General features: G+C 36.7%; 1 protein-coding gene and 1 long non-coding RNA gene across 2 annotated transcripts in view; one reads left to right on the top strand and one right to left on the bottom strand.

The window, feature by feature from the left end:
* Nucleotides 1-6201: 6201 nt before the first annotated feature.
* The window catches only part of LOC132543513 (bifunctional glutamate/proline--tRNA ligase-like), a 36636-nt gene continuing 16862 nt past the window's right edge, over nucleotides 6202-25975 (bottom strand). The window contains exons 21-36 of the mRNA XM_060207026.1: nucleotides 25574-25777; nucleotides 24551-24754; nucleotides 24019-24222; nucleotides 23334-23543; nucleotides 14007-14228; nucleotides 13670-13884; nucleotides 13214-13265; nucleotides 12557-12766; nucleotides 11960-12112; nucleotides 10088-10189; nucleotides 9618-9773; nucleotides 9197-9391; nucleotides 8744-8917; nucleotides 7373-7533; nucleotides 6985-7128; nucleotides 6202-6765 (exon numbers count right to left, since the gene is read on the bottom strand). Coding sequence (XP_060063009.1) covers nucleotides 6609-6765; nucleotides 6985-7128; nucleotides 7373-7533; nucleotides 8744-8917; nucleotides 9197-9391; nucleotides 9618-9773; nucleotides 10088-10189; nucleotides 11960-12112; nucleotides 12557-12766; nucleotides 13214-13265; nucleotides 13670-13884; nucleotides 14007-14228; nucleotides 23334-23543; nucleotides 24019-24222; nucleotides 24551-24754; nucleotides 25574-25777 — 2763 coding nt within the window. The 3' untranslated portion in view covers nucleotides 6202-6608. The remainder of the gene's footprint in view (nucleotides 6766-6984; nucleotides 7129-7372; nucleotides 7534-8743; nucleotides 8918-9196; nucleotides 9392-9617; nucleotides 9774-10087; nucleotides 10190-11959; nucleotides 12113-12556; nucleotides 12767-13213; nucleotides 13266-13669; nucleotides 13885-14006; nucleotides 14229-23333; nucleotides 23544-24018; nucleotides 24223-24550; nucleotides 24755-25573; nucleotides 25778-25975) is intronic.
* On the top strand, nucleotides 23418-25263 carry LOC132543514 (uncharacterized). Its single transcript, XR_009553972.1, has 3 exons — nucleotides 23418-23564; nucleotides 24043-24219; nucleotides 24575-25263. It is a non-coding gene; the product is annotated as an uncharacterized LOC132543514 (long non-coding RNA).

Below are 25975 nucleotides of genomic sequence, written 5' to 3'. Positions count from 1 at the left end.
TCAATTTTTTGGCTAAGAACAGCAAATATAAGGGGCCAAAATATATTAAAAGCGCTTGGGTGCACCGAAACTGGAAGAGTTTGAAACACTCCTCCTAAGATCAAACTTTGTTCTAACAAGAGATCCCAGAGGGATCTTGGCGCCCACCATTTGAGGATCTGTTTTCAGTTCTTGAAGATTTGTTTATTTTTTTTTTTTGTTTGTTACAGGTGTTGTAAATGTTCATGAACTGGTCTTCATTGAATGTACTCAATGATGGCACAAGATATTTTTATTAAGCACCTATTAGCAAATATCATTTGAAAAAGATCCCAAAGTATTATTAGATAGCAGTCAATTACAGGTGGATAATGGACAATATGCTTGTGCTGTATTACTGTCGACATCCAAGATGGCTGCCTGTGGGCCACCTTGATTTCAAATCAGTCCAAAAAAGGTACAATGCACAACTAGGGACCAAGGGAAACCAATATCTATGAAGTATCAGAAGGATCCATCCAGTACTTCCTCAGATATAGCAGTAACAAGATTTTACTCTCAAAATCTTGAATTCGAATCAGTCCAAAAAAGGTACAATGCACAACTAGGGACCAAGGGGAAACTGCATATGAAATTTGAGAAAGATCTATCCAGTACTTTCCAAGAAATAGCAGTAACAAAGTTTTACATCCAAAATCCAAGATGGCCACCTGTCGGCCATCTTGAATTCGAATCAGTCCAAATAAGGTACAATGCACAACTAGTGACCAAGGGGAAACTGCATATGAAATTTGAGAAAGATCCATCCAGTACTTTCCAAGAAATAGCAGTAACAGGCTTTTACTTCCAAAATCCAAGATGGCTGCCTGTCGGCCATCTTGAATTCGAATCAGTCCAAAATAGGTACAATGCACAACTAGTGACCAAGGGGAAACTGCATATGAAATTTGAGAAAGATCCATCCAGTACTTTCCAAGAAATAGCAGTAACAGGCTTTTACTTCCAAAATCCAAGATAGCTGCCTGTCGGCCATCTTGAATTCGAATCAGTCCAAAATAGGTACAATGCACAACTAGGGACCAAGGGGAACCTGCATATGAAATTTGAGAAAGATCCATCCAGTACTTTTCCAGAAATAGTGGTAACAAACTTTTACTTCCAAAATCCAAGATGGCCACCTGTCGGCCATCTTGAATTCGAATCAGTCCAAAAAAGGTACAATGCACAACTAGGGACCAAGGGGAAACTGCATATGGAATTTGAGAAAGATCCATCCAGTGGACTAAGGGGAAACTGCATATGAAATTTGAGAAAGATCCTTTCAGTACTTTCCAAGAAATAGCAGTAAAAAACTTTTACTTCCAAAATCCAAGATGGCTGCCTGTCGGCCATCTTGAATTCGAATCAGTCCAAAAAAGGTACAATGCACAACTAGGGACTAAGGGGAAACTGCATATGAAATTTGAGGAAGATCCATTCAGTACTTTCCAGGAAATAGCAGTAACAAACTTTTACTTCCAAAATCCAAGATGGCTGCCTGTCGGCCATCTTGAATTCGAATCAGTCCAAAAAGGTATAATGCACAACTAGGGACCAAGGGGAAACTGCATATGAAATTTAAGGAAGATCCATCCAGTACTTTCTCAGAAATAGCGGTAACAAACTTTTACTTCCAAAATCCAAGATGGCCACCTGTCGGCCATCTTGAATTCGAATCAGTCAAAATAAGGTACAATGCACAACTAGTGACCAAGGGGAAACTGCATATGAAATTTGAGAAAGATCCATTCAGTACTTTCCAAGAAATAGCAGTAACAGGCTTTTACTTCCAAAATCCAAGATGGCTGCCTGTCGGCCATCTTGAATTCGAATCAGTCCAAAATAGGTACAATGCACAACTAGTGACCAAGGGGAAACTGCATATGAAATTTGAGAAAGATCCATCCAGTACTTTCCAAGAAATAGCAGTAACAGGCTTTTACTTCCAAAATCCAAGATAGCTGCCTGTCGGCCATCTTGAATTCGAATCAGTCCAAAATAGGTACAATGCACAACTAGGGACCAAGGGGAACCTGCATATGAAATTTGAGAAAGATCCATCCAGTACTTTTCCAGAAATAGTGGTAACAAACTTTTACTTCCAAAATCCAAGATGGCCACCTGTCGGCCATCTTGAATTCGAATCAGTCCAAAAAAGGTACAATGCACAACTAGGGACTAAGGGGAAACTGCATATGAAATTTGAGGAAGATCCATTCAGTACTTTCCAGGAAATAGCAGTAACAAACTTTTACTTCCAAAATCCAAGATGGCTGCCTGTCGGCCATCTTGAATTCGAATCAGTCCAAAAAGGTATAATGCACAACTAGGGACCAATGGGAAACTGCATATGAAATTTAAGGAAGATCCATCCAGTACTTTCTCAGAAATAGCGGTAACAAACTTTTACTTCCAAAATCCAAGATGGCCACCTGTCGGCCATCTTGAATTCGAATCAGTCAAAATAAGGTACAATGCACAACTAGTGACCAAGGGGAAACTGCATATGAAATTTGAGAAAGATCCATCCAGTACTTTTCCAGAAATAGCGGTAACAAATTTTTACTTCCAAAATCCAAGATGGCCACCTGTCGGCCATCTTGAATTCAAATCAGTTAAAAAAAAGGTACAATGCACAACTAGGGACCTAGGGGAACGTGCATGTGAAATTTGAGAAAGATCCATCCAGTACTTTTCCAGAAATAGCGGTAACAAGAATTGTTTACGGACGGACGGACGACGGACCATGGACGCAGGGCGATTTGAATAACCCACCATCTATTAGATGGTTGGCTAAAAATCAAGAAAAAATCACATTTTTCTTTATTTAATTGATCGTAACTTTTTTCTGATGCCAAATTTGACAAATAATGTTTGCTTAAAATGACAAATAGATTCCAATGAACAAAATAAGTGGTTATAAGAAGCCTTGCGATGAACCCTTGCCTTGTTATGGAGCCATTTCTGAACCTTACCTTATACCCTCAGTTAATGTCACAAATTCTATAATAATTCAGGCCCTATGGACCTTTTGAAAATTTTATGTGCTATTTCCGCATGGTGTATTGGGGTGCTATAAATGCAACATGGTTTGGATTAAATTGGGTCGTGGGCAAAATTCCATTGTTCGTGAAAGAGGTCCTTTCCAGTAAATAGTCTTGGTTATGATGCACTAGCAATATATAAATGACTTAACCACCATAATATCATTCCTACTATCTGACACAAAAAATATTTTGATGATCAATATAAAACATTTCACTCCTCATTAGTTCTAATGAAGTGGTGTTTACAGAAGTCGTGCACATCACTCCCTGTCACAATCAGAGGGACAGTTCTTGATTTGAAATAATTAAGGTAATTTATGTTTTTGGTAAATTGCTGTGAAGATTGATTTGATTCATAAGAAAATTGTTTAAAAAACTTGAAAATTGATTTTGTGGACAAAACAAGGTCTGTGATTATATAAGAACATATTCATCAGTAAATACAAAATATTAAGCTGATGAGGAATAAGACAATTTGATATTGATAACTGAATTTGGGTCATGTGACTAAAGGAGAGACAGACTGATCATCACATTTCATACTTGGATTCCCCATGGCCCTAGATTTCGCATTATTCATTTTGGAACTGATAAGAAAAATAAACGAGATCCCAGATGGATCTTGGTGCCCGCCATTGTTTGATCTTTATATGCTCTTTGAAAATTGGATCTTTTTCTCTCCTTTTCTCTTCTCTTCTTTTGCTCATAATAATGAGACATTTGAACATTCCCTTGCAGAAATTGCGATGATAATCTTTACCTGCGAATTCCAAAATGGCCATCTTGAAGCCATTTTGTTTCTTCTGATCAGTCACAAAATCTAACGAGCACAAGGAGAGACCAAAGGGAACATTAGTATGAAATTTGAGAGATATCCATTCAGTACTTAATAAATAGCAATAACAATCTTTACTAGGCAAAATCCAAGATGACTGCCTGTTAGCCATTTTGTTTTTCTGATCAGTCCCAAACTCAAACAGCCATAACTAGGGACCTTAAAGAACCTATACATAAATTTTGAATTTTGAGAAATATCTATAAAGGAGTTCTCGAGAAATGGTGATAACTTTCAAAGTCAAAATCCAGGGTGGTCGCTTGTGGGCCATTTTGTTTTTTTCTGATCAGTACTAAAATCAAACAGGCACAACTAGGGATGATGGAAAGCATACACATGAAATTTGGGAAAGATCTGTGCTGAAGTTCTCAAGAAATAGCGATAACAATTTTTCATAGTCAAAATCTAAGATGTCTGTTCCAAAATCAAACTGGCACAACTAGGGACCAAGGGAAACCTACATCTGAAATTTAAGAATGATCTATAAAATACTTCTCAAGAAATAGCAATAATAACCTTTCAAAATCAAAAACAAAGATCACCACCTTTCTGCCATTTTGTTTTTTCTGATCAGTCCAAATATAATGGGCGCAACTAGGACATATCATTTAAGATCCATCCATTTCTTCTCAGAAATAACCTTAAAAAACTATCGAATCCAAGATGGCAGCCATTTTTAGTTTTTTGATCAGTCCCAAAATTACATATGGATATCTTGGGACAGAGTGGAACCTACATATTAAATTTGAGAAAGATCCATTCAGTACTTCTAAAGAAATAGCAGTAACAAAAATTATTTACAGGAGGATGGATGGGCCATTGTTGCAGAGTGGTTTGAAAAGCCCAACAGACAGCCATCTTTGATTTTGGTGGTAAATATTCATGAGGTCATTCTTAAATTTTCTATGTAGGTAACCCTTTAGTTATGCACTGTTCATTTTGGGACAAGGAAAGAAAATGCTGAGTGACAGCCATCTTAATTGTAACAATAAAGTTAATTGTTATCACTTTTTTGTTTATATACTAGATAATCATACCCAAGTTTCAGGTTTCCCATGTTCCCTGGTTGTGCATTGTCCATTTTGGGACTGTTAGGAAAAACAAAATGGCCACCAGGATGCCATCTTTTTATTATGTTGGAAATAGTTTGTTACCAGTGTTTCTGGAAAAGTACTGGAAGGATTGCACTTGATTTCAGATGCAAGTTCCCAATACTTTCTGGTTATACGCTATCCATTTTGAGATGAATGACAAAAAATCAAAACGACCAAATGCAGCTTGTTATTGCTATATAAGTACTGGAGGGATCTTTGTGTAGATTTTCCATTGTGCCTTATTGCCCACGTTCAGTGTTCAGAGTATATAAGTAGATAGAAGAACAAGAAAGGGAAAAAAATCCAACTAATTGGTGGATGCTGATATTCTTTGGGGATCTCTTCATTACATCCTGAACCATCCATTATTTGACCTTTGATCACACACTTAGTCATTTCATTTTTCAGCAATGCTTCATAGTATGAAGCTGACCATGACCTCTATATCTAGTGATATTCACTTGCCATTTGATATTGGTCACCTTTACTTCATAATGACATAACAAAATATTAATTATTTAGTGAAATTCTGCTTAGTAAAGATGACCTTCAGCTGAAGGTCACAGTGATCTGTTTGGTGATGTAGTTCTGTGCCAAGTGTCATCAAGATATCTATTGTTTCACAAAAGTTTTGACAGCAAAAAAAGTAGTACTTGAGTTCTTAACCTTTGACCTTGAGGTGATGGTTTTAGTGACCTAATATCAGTACACAGCACACCTACTGCTCCTTTGTAATGTACTTATTTTACCAAAATGTCTGAAGTGACTGAACATTTACAGTCCTGACAAGATTGTTGTATAGAAGGATCAGTATTCTTGCAACATACCTCCCTTCATTGATGAGTAGTTCAGTAGATGTCAGTGATATACAGATAAAATATTGAGTGTTAATACTGGTACTCAACAGCTGTCTTCTGACTGTGATTTGTCCAAGTGGTACATGTTTTGATCAAGGGGATTTTATAAATACTACCATAGAGAAAGTTATATGTGAATGGCATAGTATTATAGCACACATTTATGTGAATCTAAAATAAATCTGAAGTAGAAACAAGAAGCCTTGTACAGCCATAAGTTAACACCATTCGTAGACAGAACGAGTAGGTTTCAGAACAAAGGAGGCGTGAGAGCATGTTCACTTACAAACCAACACGTAAATTACATTTTACAACATTAATTGTTGAGACAAAAAAACTAAACAAGGATATAAGAAATTGCATCATCTTTTATTTTAAATAAAATTCTAGTTCTCAAGATTTGGACGATATGTTTATGCAAATATTTCACATTATATTGCACTATAAAACATCTTGTCACACTTGATAATGGCAAGTTAACCTGTTTGAAATGTTGACTCCTGTTCATCATATTATAGTTTTCTCCTCAAATCGGAGGAAACTTCAGCTTTTAAGTATCCACAACCTTTTCAGTTCGAATCAGTTCGAAACACTTCACTATTACACAGGTTTCAGTGAGTTGGTTCTCAATAAATAATTCAATGGTGAAACAGAGAGTTCCTAAACTAATGGTGATGATAGGGATTCAGAGTAATATATCTTGTCGATCAACCATCTTACCAATCTCTCCAGGTACATAAACATCTCTGTAACTTTCTCAATAGCTCCTTCCAAATAGTGTGTAATATTTGGCATCCTTTGAACAACCTGGGGTGATGCACTTTGTACCGCTAGCCATCTCCTTTGGCTGCTGAAAAGGGATACACAGCCCTTTGGCTCCCATAGCTGGTGCTCCTTCCTCCACCACAGCATCCCTGGAAAAAAAACATATCCCTCAGAAAACCTCTCTGTACATGTTTTAAATGTTGGGGCCTTTGCTTGTTATCTTTGGATAGCAAAATTTTTATTACCACATTCTATTTAAAGTAAACACAGAATAATAAAAGCACAGGAATATGGTTTTTTTGCCATCTTGATGTTGGAACAATATCTAACAGTACTCAAAATATTTGGTGACAATGCAAAATGTGTACCTGGCACTATCTTTTTTGATCTTGTCCTCGCAAGGAATTGCTCCACAAAATGGAGCCTGGATGATCTTCTTATCGTCTAGGCTGTTGCAGAAGTCCTCCCAGTCATGTGACACTGACATATGGTTGGACAGGTCCTTGTTGGCTCTGTAGTAAAAAAGCCACAATTTCAGATTATGGTTTAAAATCACAGTTTCAGATTACAATTATCTCCCTTCATAAGGTAAGCTTGTAAACTGATGGTTCAATTCAATAATTATTCATAAGACTAATTTAAAGGAACAAATTTGAAGTTCGTCAAAATGAGATATGACTTATGAAATCTGTGGCATGGAGTAGCTGTGAAAAAGAGATTCCAGCAGAAACTGGGATAGTTGGTCAATGATCTTACTTTGCAAACAAACTTTGTTGGATGTCACTGAGAGTATCCATGATAGTTGCTGCCAATTTGTCCATAGAAACAGTTGACTTTGCACCCGAGTCTCGTCTCACGGTGACAGCCTGGCTCTTTTTAATGTCGCGAGGACCTAGCTCAATTCGAAGTGGCACACCCTGTAAACAAATGATGTAATTAAGTTTACAAATCACAAGACAAAATAAGATTCACCATCATGATAACATTGGGTGAAATCTTTCACAAAACTTTGCACAATCTATCATGAAAAGCAAGAAAAATCACATTCATGGCATAACTGCTTGTTCATTTAAACATCTGTTTAATATATCACTGCTCCATCTATCTAACACCTTGTTTACATCATTGCTACATCTATCTAACACCTTGTTTACATCATTGCTACATCTATCTAACACCTTGTTTACATCATTGCTACATCTATCTAACACCTTGTTAACAACATTGCTCCATCTATCTAACACCTTGTTTACATCATTGCTACATCTATCTAACACCTTGTTTACATCATTGCTACATCTATCTAACACCTTGTTTACATCATTGCTACATCTATCTAACACCTTGTTTACATCATTGCTACATCTATCTAACACCTTGTTTACATCATTGCTACATCTATCTAACACCTTGTTTACATCATTGCTACATCTATCTAACACCTTGTTTACATGATTCCACCTTGTTTACATCATTGCTCCTTCTATCTAACACCTTGATTACATCATTCCACCTTGTTTACATCATTCCACCTTGTTTACATCATTGCTACATCTATCTAACACCTTGTTTACATCATTCCACCTTGTTTACATCATTGCTCCATCTATCTAACACCTTGTTTACATCATTGCTCCATCTATCTAACACCTTGTTTACATCATTGCTACATCTATCTAACACCTTGTTTACATCATTGCTACATCTATCTAACACCTTGTGTACAACATTGCCCCTTCTATCTAACACCTTGTTTACATCATTGCTACATCTATCTAACACTTTGTTTACATCATTGGTCCTTCTATCTTACACCGTATTTACAAACAAGACACAGTGGTAAATATATCCAATTTTCATATTTTATAAAACCACACATTCTCAGTGGCTGTAGACAGAATAACAAGTTTTTATTCCAAAATTACCATCAAGTTTACAGAGAGTAAATTGTACTACAAGAAAGCAGGTCTCACAACAAGGCACTATTCTTTAACAATTAGCAATTGTAAATGAGGCCGTTGACTTTACTAATAGGACAATATAACCTAGCACAGAATTTTCGGACAGCCTGAACAAAAAGTCAGTGTCCCAAACCCTTGACAAATTTGTGAATAATGAACTGTTTACTTTAAGCTCCCAGTGGTAGAATTTCCAGCCTGGAGAGTAATTATCACGCAGATCACACTTGGTCCTGATGCCAGCAGCTGTGAGTGATTTCTGTAGGTCCTTACACTTCTCATACACACTTTCCCCTTCTGCGTCTGATAAGTTAGCTGTGATACCACAGGGAACAATTATCACCTGTGTAAATAAACATTTAGGTAAGTAAAACCTGATAAAATTATGTTACAATAACATTAAGCAGTGGTCAAACTTGTACTTTGAAACTGGCAGTACAGTGTACATCAATGACAACTTCAAGAATTTCAAATTTATTTTGATAAATAACCTTTTTGGAAATGTAATTGTGGAAAATGAGATACAGTGGGATCATACACATGACGAGAGTCCCAATAAACAGCCAAGTGGAGAATCAATATCAGATGACAAATTGTCATTGTGTTGAATCAAACAACCTACCTGTACACCAGCCACTCTAGGTGGAAGTACAAGCCCATTGTTGTCGCCATGGATCATACACAGCACACCTATTGTCCTAGTGGTGATACCCCATGAGTTTTGATAGACAAACTGCTTCTCCCGTGTCTCTGGGTCCTCAATCACTATCTCAAACATCTTTGAGAAGTTCTGACCAAGATGGTGAGATGTGGCTCCCTACAATTTTAAGAAGAAAAGATCTTGACCATCACAAAAGCCAGTTACATGTAAGACAGAACTGACAAATCATTGCACAGAAATACAGGCCCCTTTTTTTTGGGGTGATGTTTCACAGAACATTTCAGCACATACAGTGATACAACAAACTTCTTGTTAATCATTGAAACTTCTAATTATCAATGAATGGTGCTGATCGTTCCAACTGTAATGGATAGAAACTCACCTGAATGGCACGCCCACTAGCACTGATATAGGCCTCGACTGTAGTTGTAAAATCTCCTCCAGCGAATTTTTCCTTCTCTGTTTTCCTTCCTCGCACCACTGGGATGGCCAGGAGTTCCTCATACACTCGGGCATACAGCTCCAGTATTGTGTATACCTGAAAGTCCAACAGGTATCAGACACTTTAACTAAAGGATCATCACTTACAACTTGTGGTGACTTTCATTTGAAGGCACAAATCCTTATATAAAGAAGGAAAGAAAGAAAGAAAGGCTTTTAATTGTTCAATTATTTGCAGTTTTTTTTTTAAAAATCTTAATCAAAAAGACTTTCTTTCAAAATTTTCATTTCATCCTATAACAGCAAAATTAGCACTCCTTAAATTAATCAATACTGTGGCAGTTAAAATGAAATCCCTGTGAAGTGTAATAATTATGTCAAGGCTCATCACCTTATCATTCAACTACAAACCTCCTCTTGTGCATCCTTAGCATTACTGTATGCTGTGTGGCCTTCCTGCCATAAGAATTCTCTTGTTCTCAGAAATGGTTGTGGATGTTTGAACTCCCATCTCTGTAAAACAATAACCATTGGTATCTCTTTATGTCTGCATTTTATTTTCCATTTAATCTGAATTTAGAATCTGCCACGACTAGATGCTCTAGATTTCTGGTTCTTCTAAATTTAATAGAAATGTTTCTAGTATCACTTGAGTTAAAACTTCCAATACAATATTGTATATGTTTTGAAAATTTTAATCAGTAATTACACTGTACATCAAAATGTGCTAACTTATATCAGAACTCATTGCATGAAGGCTTAATATACAATATATACACATTTTCAACTCTTCCAATGGTCAAATGATAACTTAGGCCTAACTTGACAATCGCTTTAGACCTAACTTGACAATCACTTTAGGCCTAACTTGACTATCACTTTAGGCCTAGCTTGACAATCACTTTAGGCCTACCTTGACGATCACTTTAGGCCTAACTTGACAATCACTTTAGACCTAACTTGACTATCAATTTAGGCCTAACTTGACTATCACTTTAGGCCTAACTTGACAATCACTTTAACCTAACTTGACGATCACTTTAACCTAACTTGACAATCACTTTAGGCCTAACTTGACAATCACTTTAGACCTAACTTGACAATCACTTTAGGCCTCACTTGACTATCACTTTAGACCTAACTTGACAATCACTTTAACCTAACTTGACAATCACTTTAGACCTAACTTGACAATCACTTTAGGCCTAACTTGACTATCACTTTAGGCCTAACTTAACAATCACTTTAGGCCTAACTTGACAATCACTTTAGACCTAACTTGACAATCACTTTAGACCTAACTTAACAATCACTTTAGACCTAACTTGACAATCACTTTAGACCTAACTTGACTATCAATTTAGGCCTAACTTGACAATCACTTTAGGCCTCACTTGACAATCACTTTAACCTAACTTGACAATCACTTTAGACCTAACTTGACAATCACTTTAGGCTTAACTTGACAATCACTTTAGGCCTCACTTGACAATCACTTTAACCTAACTTGACAATCACTTTAGACCTAACTTGACTATCACTTTAGGCCTAACTTGACAATCACTTTAGGCTTAACTTGACTATCACTTTAGACCTAACTTGACGATCACTTTAGACCTAACTTGACAATCACTTTAGGCCTAACTTGACAATCACTTTAACCTAACTTGACAATCACTTTAAGCCTAACTTGACAATCACTTTAACCTAACTTGACAATCACTTTAGGCTTAACTTGACTATCACTTTAGACCTAACTTGACTATCACTTTAGGCCTAACTTGACAATCACTTTAGGCTTAACTTGACTATCACTTTAGACTTAACTTGACAATCACATTAGACCTAACTTGACAATCACTTTAGACCTAACTCGACAATCACTTTAGGCTTAACTTGACTATCACTTATTTCAACCATGAGTAGAACTTGACGCTAGTAAATTACTCTAAGGTAAATAAAAAACATTTGGTGTAGTATGTGGATTATCTTGGGCACAAGCTTTTGATGATGAAAACATCAAATATACTTAGCCATCTATATGAGAGGAATACTGGAAATCAAGTGAGTGTTTCTATTTTCATATCCTTTTCAAAAATAGCAAAAAATTTTCATGAAATTCAAATTACCACTGTAGATAGAAAGTTATACTTCTCAGTCACAACTAAGAATAGAATTCATTGTAGAGGAATTTCTTGACACTGTGACTGTGTAAAATAGCCTAAATGTATAAAATATGCTTTCCAGATTACCCCAGGAATACAAGCTTTGTATTGTACATACCACAACATTGCACCACTGATTAAGTTTAAGTGGCAGGTCTCGATGTGACTGAATCCACTTGGCATACGACGGGTACATTACAGTCTCGCTGGTTGGTCTAATGGCTATAGGTTCAGCTAGATCTGACTTCCCAGATTTGGTTACCCAGGCAACCTATAGTTAAACATATGTTGAATAAGAATACTGACTGGTCTGCAAGAATTCTGGAGGGTGAGTAATAGTTGGATAGCAGAAGCGTCAAAATGGTCAGCGAAAAATGGGACAAAAAAAGCCAAAATAGTACTTATTTATAATAGGCCTAGGGAACTAGCTCATAACTGCTGGCTTTATTCAAGGGATGGGCTTAAAAAGTACACTGGTATAGCACATAACTTCTGGCTTTAAGGGGTGGGCTTATTATATAACAATGGTATAGTACATAACTTCTGGTTTAAGAGGTGGGCTTATTAAAGTGCACTGGAATAGCACATAACTCCAGGTTTTAAGGGGTGGGCTTATTAAATAGCAATGGTAAAGCATTTCTAAGAAACTGTGATTGATTAGCATGGGCTTATTACCAGACATGGGATGAATGCTGAAGATCATAATAAATCTCACCTCTGGAGCAAAATCCTCTATGTGGGTTTTCTCCCTTTCCAGTGCCTGATTAGAGACAAACATGGGGAAGTAAGTGTTCTCTACGCCAAGTTTCTTGATCTCTCTATCAAAGAATTCCTTAATGAATTCCCAGATGGAGTAGGACCATGGGCGCAAGATGTAGCAGCCACTCACATCATAATACTCAATCATCTCCGACTTCGTGATGACCTGGAAAATACATATGTTACATGTCGTAAATCATACCTAAGTGACTTCAAAAGTCAGAATAACATTCTTACCTGTTCAGACTCAACACCTTATTCTGTTTTAATGTGCTTTTTCAGCATTTTGAAAATTAAGATACCGACCAGCTAATGAAATATTAACCAATCAATTTATTGCTTTATATATTTCATTGTTTATTTTTGGGTTTTTTTTTTTGTAAGTTTTCTGGACTTATGATTTTGTTGATAAATATAGCTCAATAAGTCTGCTTTTATTTATTTCAAAAGTTTGTAGTCATGTAAATTCATGGACTATGAGTGCCCACAAAATCAATGAAAATAGAACCCGTATAGGAATGATTTAACAGTAAATCAATTTGTAACTTTAGATCTACCATCTTCATGTGTAGAGAGTATACAGGGTTCAGTTCAGTTGGTCATGCCCACATACCTGTTGATACCAGTCCGATAAATTTTCTTCTTTCTTTGCCTCTAGACAGAGTCTACAATGGAGAGAAAGTACAAAATACTGCTCCTCCCAAATATAATCACTCAGGCTATACTAAAGACTACACCACTTTTCAGTGTTTAACACTCATACCATAAACTTATATAATTCTGTCCTAATTTTACTTACTAAGAGGTGAAGCTAGAAATGGAATACCAACTCAGTGATGAAGTCAGAGAAACTTTCCAGTCATCATATGGAGCAGAACCATTATCCTGTCTATATCTTTTGTGTTAAATCATTTTTCTAATAAAACCAGCCAGAAGTTACATTTGACCCAACACACAATTTTATCACCTGGAAATATATTTTGTGAAGTAAATGTGTGTTTATCAGACCCTGGCAAATTTTAAACATATTCTACATCCTCTAGTGAAATCTAAATGTGTCTGGACGCACCTTGTGACTTTCTTCATGTCCTTGTTTTCCAAGTCATCCTTGCTCGCCGAGTCGTCCTTGACCGGTGTTTTTTCCTGTTTCTTTGGTGGTTTGTTTTCTTTGGCCTTTTTATCTTTCTTGTTTTGCCGTCCTCCTCCTCCCAATTCCTCCCCTGTCAGGTCCTTGTATTTACCTTTTAAGGCCAGCAGTGTCTGTACCTCTTTATCAACATCACCCTGTAAAGGTCAAAAGGTCATACCTCATTTTCCCTTTCACAATGGTAAAATTTTCATCTACAAAAACCTAATAACTAACACAACACTTAGATAACTTAAGTCACAATCAGATATGTATATACCTTTGCTGCCCCAGAAGATTTGAGTGACCGGACTTTCTCACCCTGGGCATCAATCTGTGCCTTCAGATCTTTTGCTTCTGCAGATTCAGCCATGTTGGAGCTGGATGACTCGGTGGACTTTGGGGTGACCTCAACTGGCTGGGGCTTCCAGTCCTTGCCAGTAGCAGTCTTATACTCTGCCTTAAGGGCCAGTAATTTTTTCACTTCAGGGTCAAGCTTGTCCTGTAATGAAGACAAACAAAACACTAGGTATTAACATTATGACTATAGATTTAATGCAGAAAGTATGTTGAACTGATTGAAACAGAGTTATCAGAGGATGAATAAAAACATATTTGTATGTAAAATTCCAGATAAACAAGCTAAGTTCTACAAAATCGTTTACATACTTGCAAGAAGGCAAAGGGGACAACATATAACCTTTAACACAACCTCTAACCCAAAGTCTGGGGATGGAGGCAGCACATAACCTCCAACACACAGTCATGTCGGCAGAACAGTGATTTTTGTTGGTGGGATGATACCCAGCAACAGGAGGAGTTATGGAGATGGAAAACCTGTAACCAACTGGGCTTATTACAGAGTAATGTAATAGATTTGTTGGTAATTCTACTGAACAGAAATACATACGGGTGGACTTATTACCAGACATAGGCTCACTGTGGAGAAATGGTGTACTTGCTTTTATTTTAAAACCTGTGTACATATTTTATAGAGATAGAACTTCTTTTTTATTGCATAACATTTTAAATACATTCTAATGGTCTTATCATAATTGGAGTAAAACAAATATAATGAGTTAGAGGCTATGGGGAAGGGGGAATTCAACCTTTATACGGGATTCATGTTTCTTAGGAAATTATTGTAAGGAATCATGTGCAATGTTACCATGTAAAAATCTTGGATCATCTTTATGACATGATGTCAATAAAGGCTAATGAAATACTTGAATGACTTTAAGTGATTATGGAACTCATCAACTGCCATTGTATTTCTGTTTCACATGAATTTTTCATACACTGCTGTGATATATCACCGAGCACCTTGTTATAAGATTTATTTATTACTTACTGAAATACCTATAATGTATAAAAGCTACAAATGTTATAACAACTTTATAATATTTCAGTGACAGCCATGTCAGATTCGTTACAACTCATAATCAAGCATTTGCACTCACTGTGTGCATCAAAGAAAACAAGTTTTTTGAAAGAACTGCTTGAGAAACACATTTTTAATTGCTGCTGTTGTTTAAGATAAACGAATTAATTTTTTATCAATTATAATACAGGAATAATGACTGCAATGCTGTCAGTCAATGCGACAGATCATACATATATCCAAGTATGTACAGGAATGTCATAAAGATGATCCAAGATCAAGTAGTCATATATAGGTATTTTAATTTTAAAATAATGATGATGTATTGAAGAATTCATTAGAAAAGTGCAATGCTGTGAATATTGTAAAAATTAGTGTGTGTGTTGTGATGTTTTCTACAAAAATGACAAGCCATCATCATATTCAAATGATTATATGTCATGCACTGGAATATGTAAAAAAAAAAATGTGAATTTTATTATTTTTTTTCCTAACTGCTTTAGAAAATTTAAACACTGACTGACATTTGAAAATTGTAATTGTTGTCAATTTGTTCTCTATTAACTTAGGTATCAATATGCTATTAAATTCTGTGAATTTTGAGAGTCAGCAACCAGGAATTTGATTTACCACGCCATTAAGGATATGCTATAACACACTAACAAACCGTAGTAGAAACATATACAGATTGCATCATACATCTTAAGTCAAGAGAGTTTTTGTTTCCAATATCTCAAAACAGAAGTCAAAGGTTCACTAAAGTACACCACCATCAAATTTTTGTCGGTAAGAATCCCCCAACCTATAGTCAACACATATACATGTGCCACCACCTGTTTCCATTGTATCCTTGTATATCACACATATGGGCATGAGCAGGCAATATTTATATCACAACAAATGACCCTATATACCTAACAATGAAACAGGCATTAATATTTGAAATTAACATTTTATACAAACATATACTGGTACATGTGCTAAGCTGTAGGATACTGTTTACATCGGTTTTGCCATTATAAATAATAAACAACATCTGTCAAAACAGGAATCAAGAAAATATTTCTCCTATGACTCCAATACAGTCCTTCAAAGCAATTCTCTGATATAAAACTCACAGATAAAGGCTGTTTCACATTCTGTTACCGATACAGCTGAGAACCATCCACGTGGCTAATTCTTCAAGTCAACATGTACACACAAACACTTGCTCACTATTGCCTGACCTAAATTTAAGGGAGTGTTGAAGATAACACATATGTTGTTATAAATCCTTTAGCCCTTATTGCCCAGAGGTGCATCAGAGCATATGTGTCTGTGTGTGATACTAGCCAATGTTATATAGCCCTGGGCCCCTTGAATATAAAACAGTCAAAAACTGCTCTAAGTAGCTAGCCCCAGGATAAAAAAATATTGATCTGACATTCATCTGGTTCTATATTTATTTTTCCTTTCGGTTTTGAAAGACATACACAGATAGATCATACTGAGAGAATTCTTAAAAAGAAATAATGATTTCCTTGGCCCCTTCCTTCCCCTTCCTCTTCCCTTGGGCTTGCAAGTCAGCAATTTTCAGAGAATTCTTATCCCCCACCTCTCTGGGATCGCATCTACCATATCGGATTAAAATAGTGGTCTGCTAAATAAAGCTGATTTACGTGACCCCATGTGATGATCCTGCCCTCAAGTCTGTCACGTAGTAATAGTAATCATTGTTAAGTTACTTGAAGGTTGGTATATTGAAGTGTTCATATCAAAGACCAGTAATTAGGAATTATTTTATCGAAAAACACACAACACCAATTAAAAAAAAAACAAAAAATATCTGACATCCCCCCCACCCCCCATCCATCCCCCTATACTTCTTTTTCTTTTATACCATTTATTGATCCCAAGAGCCAAAATATAATCCAATGTATTGAATACTTGCCACAATAAGACTTGTTCACTAATTGTTTGTAGAATTAATTGCCTTTGAGAGAATTCAGGAAAATATTTCATAATAGTTACCAACAATCTTAAAAACCCTGACATATAAAAATTGGAATATACCTCAATAATGTTGTAATCAAAATTTTACAAACCAAAGATAATAAGCAAAAGCCTCAATATCTAAATGATTTAAAACCTATAATTCTGTCGGACTTTCTACACCTTGTCCCCATCATCTAATCATGATATCAGAAGGACTACAAAAGAGTCAGCTGTAGTTGTGTTTATCATTTTACAAATAATCTTTTGGTTACTGGATTCATATACAAAAGTGCTATTCATTTAAGTGCCTTTTTGCAAAATCTTTCTCAAACATGTATGATGATGAAAAGTCTTGATCTTGGATTTTAGTTCATGTATAAAACAGGATCTCAACAATTTACCCCTAGATATGTTAAGGTAGGACTAAGTGATAAGGTTAGGACTCGGGCACTGTAGATCTATTCTGTAGAATGAGTGTGTTTTTTTCTCTACATGCCAATAAATTTATAAATTATTGTTGAAAGTTTGAATAGATCCATGTGACAGAACAGATCCTAGACAAGACCTGTTACAGATTTTATAAAAGGCACACAAGTGAAAAGCATTTACAAGGTAATACAAATTTAGATAAGAAACAGCAGAGCTACACAGTAAAGTAAACTGAAGCATAGCTGTTTTGTCAAGAAAGTAATATCACACCCACTCTCAATTTTTTATATTTAAAGCCTCTTCTGCTTAATGCTGTCTGACTTGAAAATAAATATTATCGGCCAATCAAACCTTAGAAATGTATTTTTTTTCCTTACAAAAATAATTTAGAATTTGGCTCAAATTTCTAGATGGCACCGTTTCCTGATTGTTTCCCTTATTGTTGATGTTTGCAATACATTACATACCCTATGCCTCTCTCTCTTTCTCTCTCTCCTACCATCTCTCTCTTTCTCTCTCTCCTACCATCTCTCTCTCTCTCTCTCTCTCTCCTACCATCTCTCTCTCTCTCTCTCTCTCCTACCATCTCTCTCTCCTACCATCTCTCTCTCTCTTCTCTCTCTCTCTCTCTCTCTCTCTCTCTCTCTCTCTCTCTCTCTCTCTCTCTTCCTCTCTCTCTCTCTCTCTCTCTCTCTCTCCTACCATCTCTCTCTCTCTCTCTCTCTCCCTCTCTCTCTCTCTCTCTCTCTCTCTCTCTCTCTCTCTCTCTCTCTCTCTCTCTCTCTCTCTTTCTCCTACCATCTCTCTCTCTTTCTCTCTCTCCTACCATCTCTCTCTCTCTCCTACCATCTCTCTCTCTCTCTCTTTCTCCTACCATCTCTCTCTCTCTTTCTCTCCTACCATCTCTCTCTCTCTTTCTCTCTCTCCTACCATCTCTCTCTCTCCCATCATTAACCTCTTTCTAACTGGCAAATGACAACGTTGAAAAAGTTCAAAACAAGTAAGATTTTTATTTGATATATAAATGTATATGAAATACTGAACAATTCTATAATGCATACACAGTTGTTGTGATGTCACAAGAACAACATTTATGGAGTTAGAGAAGAACATTTTATCGTAAAAAGAACACCCATATAGTTTATCTTATTGGCAAAATGATGGTTTTAATATTCCCGAAGAAGAGACAAGATTTACTTAATTCTGAATACAGGGCTGGTATTGTTTGATAAAGAGAGTTTTAGATTTGACCAATCAGGATACTAATGAATGTTAACCACATTCAAAGCCTGGTAATTATAAATGACAATAGAATACTTATATAAACAAAGAGTGTTCATGCTGTACTTTACAATTTATACAGATATAGCCCTGGTAAATACTAGCCACAATATACCAATCAGCTAGAATGATCTCATTCTGCTCTAGCATCACACTAATAAGCCAGAGGTCCCTGTTTCGATTCCTAATGGAGACATTGAAATAAAAATGGCCTCTGTTTCATTAGAGTTCATTCCTGGAGAAGTACGTAACACTCGCAACTACTAGTGGCAATATACCTCAGTTAGAGAGAATTTCTCTTTAGCTTGATTGTTTGAATATCAGACCAGTAAACCAGAATCCTAGCAGAGGCATTGAAATAGAAACAATGTAAAAATGATAATGCACTTTTAGGCAAATCTATCAGATAATTCAAGACAGCAAGTGGTCCATTCAAAATGTGTACACTCTTGCCAAGTAGATATTCTATTTAAATGGCAGCACACCTCAGTTTTTTTTAATTTATGATCCAGAATTATTAAAAATATCAGTATTCTGCATAGCAATGATAAGAAGCAGCAAATCACATATCCTACATATGTCATAAAGGTTGAAACAATTGTCAGTTCCAAAATTATGTTTAAACTGTATGGAAAATCACTTCCAATTCATGTAAATAATCACTCAGTGTTATATTAGTTCTTTAATTATAGTTACTTAACATGCCAGGTTGTGAAAAAATATCCATTGTCACAATGCAGTACACTGCAAATTTCTTTGTGTATAGAGAGTGCAACTTCTCCACATTGATCCTTCTGAAAACCAATTACTTTTTGAAACCAAACAAAACAGTGATGTATGGAATAATGCTATTATAGTTATCAAGATATTATTTTCTACTAAAAGTCTTTGATGTGTCCGGGTGTAGGATAGAGATATTCCACGCGAGGGGTCACAAAATATCGCACAGCCTGAGGCTCTGAAAAGGATTTCACCTCATTTTGTGAACTCGAGAGTGAAATGTCTCGCCTTTCACCTCAAGAAATAAAGGAGTACTTTTCTTTCATTTTTCATCCTGAAATATTGAGTAAAAATAACTTCAGATGTCAACAATGTACTTCTAGTACAAAGGACACCATATTACACAACAAGAGATCCCAGAGGGATCTTGGCGCCCACCATTTAAGGATCTATTTTCAGTTCTTGAAGATTTGTTTATTTTTTTTGTTTGTTACAGGTGTAGTAAATGTTCATGAACTGGTCTTTATTGAATGTACTCAATGATGGCACAAGATATTTTTATCAAGCACTTATTAGCAAATATCATTTGAAAAAGATCCCAAAGTATTATTAGATAGCAGTCAGTTACAGGTGGATAATGGACAATATGCTTGTGCTGTATTACTATCGACATCCAAGATGCCTGCCTGTGGGCCACCTTGATTTCAAATCAGTCCAAAAAAGGTACAATGCACAACTAGGGACCAAGGGAAACCAATATCTATGAAATATCAGAAGGATCCATCCAGTACTTCCTCAGATATAGCAGTAACAAGATTTTACTCTCAAAATCCAAGATGGCCACCTGTCAGCCATCTTGATTTCGGATCAGTCCAAAAAGGTATAATGCACAACTTGGAACCAAAGGGAACCTGCATATGAAATTTGAGAAAGATCCATCCAGTACTTTCCAAGAAATAGCAGTAACAAACTTTTACATTCAAAATCCAAGATGGCCACCTGTCTGCCATCTTGAATTCGAATCAGTCCAAAAAAAGGTACAATGCACAACTACGGACCAAGGAGAACCTGCATAGGAAATTTGAGAAAGATCCATCCAGTACTTTCCAAGAAATAGCAGTAACAAACTTTTACATTCAAAATCCAAGATGGCCACCTGTCTGCCATCTTGAATTCGAATCAGTCCAAAAAAGGTACAATGCACAACTAGGGACCAAGGGGAACCTGCATATGAAATTTGAGAAAGATCCATTCAGTACTTTCCAAGAAATAGCGGTAACAAACTTTTACATCCAAAATCCAAGATGGCCACCTGTCGGCCATCTTGAATTCGAATCAGTCCAAAAAAGGTACAATGCACAACTAGGGACCAAGGGGAAACTGCATATGGAATTTGAGAAAGATCATCCAGTGGACTAAGGGGAAACTGCATATGAAATTTGAAAAAGATCCTTTCAGTACTTTCCAAGAAATAGCGGTAAAAAACTTTTACTTCCAAAATCCAAGATGGCTGCCTGTCGGCCATCTTGAATTCGAATCAGTCCAAAAAAGGTACAATGCACAACTAGGGACCAAGGGGAAACTGCATATGAAATTTGAGAAAGATCCATCCAGTACTTTCCAAGAAATAGCAGTAAAAAACTTTTACTTCCAAAATCCAAGATGGCTGCCTGTCGGCCATCTTGAATTCGAATCAGTCCAAAAAAGGTACAATGCACAACTAGGGACTAAGGGGAAACTGCATATGAAATTTGAGAAAGATCCATCCAGTACTTTCCAAGAAATAGCAGTAAAAAACTTTTACTTCCAAAATCCAAGATGGCTGCCTGTCGGCCATCTTGAATTCGAATCAGTCCAAAAAAGGTACAATGCACAACTAGGGACTAAGGGGAAACTGCATATGAAATTTTAGGAAGATCCATCCAGTACTTTCTCAGAAATAGCGGTAACAAATTTTAACTTCCAAAATCCAAGATGGCCACCTGTCGGCCATCTTGAATTCGAATCAGTCCAAAAAAGGTACAATGCACAACTAGGGACCAAGGGGAACCTGCATATGAAATTTGAGAAAGATCCATTCAGTACTTTCCAAGAAATAGCAGCAAAAAACTTTTACATCCAAAATCCAAGATGGCCACCTGTCGGCCATCTTGAATTCGAATCAGTCCAAAAAAGGTACAATGCACAACTAGGGACCAAGGGGAAACTGCATATGGAATTTGAGAAAGATCCATCCAGTGGACTAAGGGGAAACTGCATATGAAATTTGAAAAAGATCCTTTCAGTACTTTCCAAGAAATAGCGGTAAAAAACTTTTACTTCCAAAATCCAAGATGGCTGCCTGTCGGCCATCTTGAATTCGAATCAGTCCAAAAAAGGTACAATGCACAACTAGGGACCAAGGGGAAACTGCATATGAAATTTGAGAAAGATCCATCCAGTACTTTCCAAGAAATAGCAGTAAAAAACTTTTACTTCCAAAATCCAAGATGGCTGCCTGTCGGCCATCTTGAATTCGAATCAGTCCAAAAAAGGTACAATGCACAACTAGGGACTAAGGGGAAACTGCATATGAAATTTGAGAAAGATCCATCCAGTACTTTCCAAGAAATAGCAGTAAAAAACTTTTACTTCCAAAATCCAAGATGGCTGCCTGTCGGCCATCTTGAATTCGAATCAGTCCAAAAAAGGTACAATGCACAACTAGGGACTAAGGGGAAACTGCATATGAAATTTTAGGAAGATCCATCCAGTACTTTCTCAGAAATAGCGGTAACAAATTTTAACTTCCAAAATCCAAGATGGCCACCTGTCGGCCATCTTGAATTCGAATCAGTCCAAAAAAGGTACAGTGCACAACTAGGGACCAAGGGGAAACTGCATATGAAATTTGAGAAAGATCCATCCAGTACTTTTCCAGAAATAGCGGTAACAAGCTTTTACTTCCAAAATCCAAGGGGCCACCTGTCGGCCATCTTGAATGCGAATCAGTTCAAAAAAGGTACAATGCACAACTAGGGACCAAGGGGAACCTGCATATGAATTTTGAGAAAGATCCATCCAGTACTTTTCCAGAAATAGCGGTAACAAGAATTGTTTAGAGACGGACGGACGGACGGACGGCAGGACGCCTAGACGGACGGACCACGGACGCAGGGCGGTTTGAATAACCCACCATCTATTAGATGGTGGGCTAAAAAGTCCAGAAAACAATATTCCCTGAGAATTTTCTAAGTTCAAAGGGGCATAATTCTGCCAAGAAGGGTCACAGACAGCCGGAAATCAAACTTACTCTGTACGCTTCCAACAAGAAGCCATATACTAAATTTCATTTTGATAACTCAAAGCATAAGCGAAAAAAGTCCAGAAAACTGTCGTATGGACGCTGCCGACGTTGACGTGTGATGACGGACAAAGTGATCCCTAAGTGTCCGCAAGCTCTGCAGGCGACACAAAAACTACCCTCGTTTGACGAATTTGCTGAGTTGTCCAATTCGACCTTTGACCCTTTACCCTTGACCATTGTCCACTTTCATGTAATAAGGTGTAGAAATTTATCTTGCTATACAACAGGGCAATTACGAACCAAAACCTGTTGAAAGGTTCTCAAGATGTGATATTATTTGAAACAGGATGTAACTTGACATGTCCGAATTGATGGTCATGGAAAACAATATATGCCCCCCCTCCCCTACCTCCAACATCTAAAACATTGTGGGGGCATAAAAACAATACAGAACAACAGTTAATTGATTGCAGTGCTCACCATCATGTTAATATTTTTATGTGATGTAAAACATAAAGTGAATTTGACAAATTTACCTTTGAAACTTTCTTGGCCTTTAGGTCTCTGATAAGATTTCCCTGAGTGACAATTTTATCATTAAGTTCCTTGTCTCCAGTTGTTGCTGATCCAGTAGTGGCAGTAGTGGCAGGAGCCGGTTTAGCATCTGGTTTCCAATCCTTACCGGTGGCAGACTTGTACTCGGCCTTCAGTGCTAAAAGTACCTTCACCTCAGCATCTATCACTTCCTACAACACATTATAAGTATAGTAAGTATGGTATACATACAGCCACGCACAAAGATAAAAAGATTTAAATTCTTGGGCTAAGGTTGTAATGTTGCTGTGTTTATCCTGTAATTAATCCAGGGAGTCTAAACATTCCTCACAACTTAACGTTAGGAGGTGGGTTTATTACAGTTCCATGCAGAGCATTTGTTCACATTTCTAATGAAATCCTTTATTTTGGGTTTATTAACAGGCATGAGCTTATTGTCTGATAAACATGGTAAAAAATTCAATCACAATCTTATTTGTTCAAAAATATATATTTGTTCAGAGAGAGAAGCATAAATAAATATGTATTAGACTTTTGTCAAATGTCTGGTATTTACAGGTTTACGACTGTTTAAATAGACAGTATATTGTAAACAAACATATTGCAGTGATAATCTTATATCAGCACTTTTCACATAGCTTGCCAGTTTTCTCAATAAATACTTACTTTCTTTGCTTTCTGTGACTTCAGGTCTCTGACCTTGTTTCCCTGGGCTGCGACCTTGTCATAGAGGTCAGCATCTCCCGTAGTTGCAGGAGTGACTGCAGCAGCTGGAGCTGGTTTAGCATCTGGTTTCCAATCCTTACCAGTGGCAGATTTGTACTCGGCCTTCAGTGCTAACAGGATTTTCACCTCGGCATCTATCTGGTCCTGTAACACATCATCATTACATTACACACAGTCTTCTGACGCTCATTCACATCTATCAATCTTTAGACGTTTTTAAATTCAAGTACAAACACTACAATCCACAGGCTTGCTAATGGTCAAATACAGATCTCTATATTATATAAATCTATTAAGACAAGTCTTTTTTCATAATAGATTTTACATGTTGAATAACATGCATACATATTATAAGGGGTCCAATTTAGCCAGATTGCATAGTATTTTTTCCAGCTTTGAGAGTAATCACATCCAAGTTTCAGTTGAAAGTTTGCCATGTTTTAGAATATGAAATAGTTATCAAATTACTCACTTTCTTTGCTTTCTGTGACTTCAGGTCTCTGACCTTGTTTCCCTGGGCTGCGACCTTGTCATAGAGGTCAGCATCTCCCGTAGTTGCAGGAGTGACTGCAGCAGCTGGGGCTGGTTTAGCATCTGGTTTCCAATCCTTACCAGTGGCAGTTTTGTACTCTGCCTTCAGTGCTAACAGGGTCTTCACCTCAGCATCTATCTGGTCCTGTAACACACCACCAGCATTGTACACCCACTCGAGACATTTATTTGAAAGTCAAGTACAAGAATGACTGAACAGTATTAGGTTCAGAAGATACCATTCTCTGGATTAAGAGGAATTTGTTTATACAGAGATCATTGTCATCAAAATACAAGATGCCCAAAAGGACCCTGAGTGAAATGGGAGACCCCAGGGTCACAAAAAACCAAAACTTTATGGTGAAGCACGTTTTAATAAGACTCTTACAACCATAAAGAGTATTTCCTTCTACCATTTTTGGGTCCAAAGAAGAAAACTTTTGGAATTTGCCAATTAAATACTTTTCGCCCAATCCCTCGGACCTTTGAACATGGAGAACATATTTCTGTAATTCCATTTCCGACAATCTATCCTGAGTGCGTATCGGTAAGATAAACTGCATTTCCTATTCGGGAAATCAAGACATTTTTGACTTATTGTTTCTGTTCTAATGTCTAAAATAGAATATAAATAAAGGATTAACAGTAAATGAACTATTAATGTTTCTTTGTCTTTTCCATTCTTAACATGAAATTTTATCTACTTTTTTATTTGTATGAGTGTCTAGAATGATTGTCTGAGCTCATGTCTCCTGCCTGAGCTGCCCCCCCCCACCCACATTCTTTTCCATTCAACAAAAAAGGAAAAAAAAAAAGTGACTTATTTCTATTGCTTTAGAGGTTATAAGGTTATAATGCAGTGGATTCTCTCCAGCTTAGAGTATATATTTTATCACACCGGATCATCACACTAAGTTTGTGTAAATAATACCATTTGTAAAGTTTCTGAATATTATATACTTACTTTCTTTGCTTTCTGTGACTTCAGGTCTCTGACCTTGTTTCCCTGGGCTGCGACCTTGTCATAGAGGTCAGCATCTCCCGTGGTTGCAGGAGTGACTGCAGCAGCTGGGGCTGGTTTAGCATCTGGTTTCCAATCCTTACCAGTGGCAGATTTGTACTTGGCCTTCATTGCTAACAGGATCTTCACCTCTGCCTCTATCTGGTCCTAAACCAGTCCAAGAATATTTGTGAATATGATTTTCTGTATTGAATATGTGTTCTCAACAGATTTGCATGCAAATTTCACAATGCTGTGTTTTTTAAAACAAATTAATACAGCTGACTATTCATAGTAACAAGAATTCTCACACACTTTGTGGAGAAAATTCAATTTTAGCAAGTAAGAAATGCATGAAGATTCCAT

The sequence above is a fragment of the Ylistrum balloti genome, unplaced genomic scaffold, assembly GCF_031769215.1.
Source record: "Ylistrum balloti isolate Yb309-2 unplaced genomic scaffold, AGI_CSIRO_Ybal_v1 Utg369758, whole genome shotgun sequence".
Taxonomy (NCBI): domain Eukaryota; kingdom Metazoa; phylum Mollusca; class Bivalvia; order Pectinida; family Pectinidae; genus Ylistrum; species Ylistrum balloti.
This window is presented reverse-complemented; position numbering and strand designations above follow the sequence as displayed.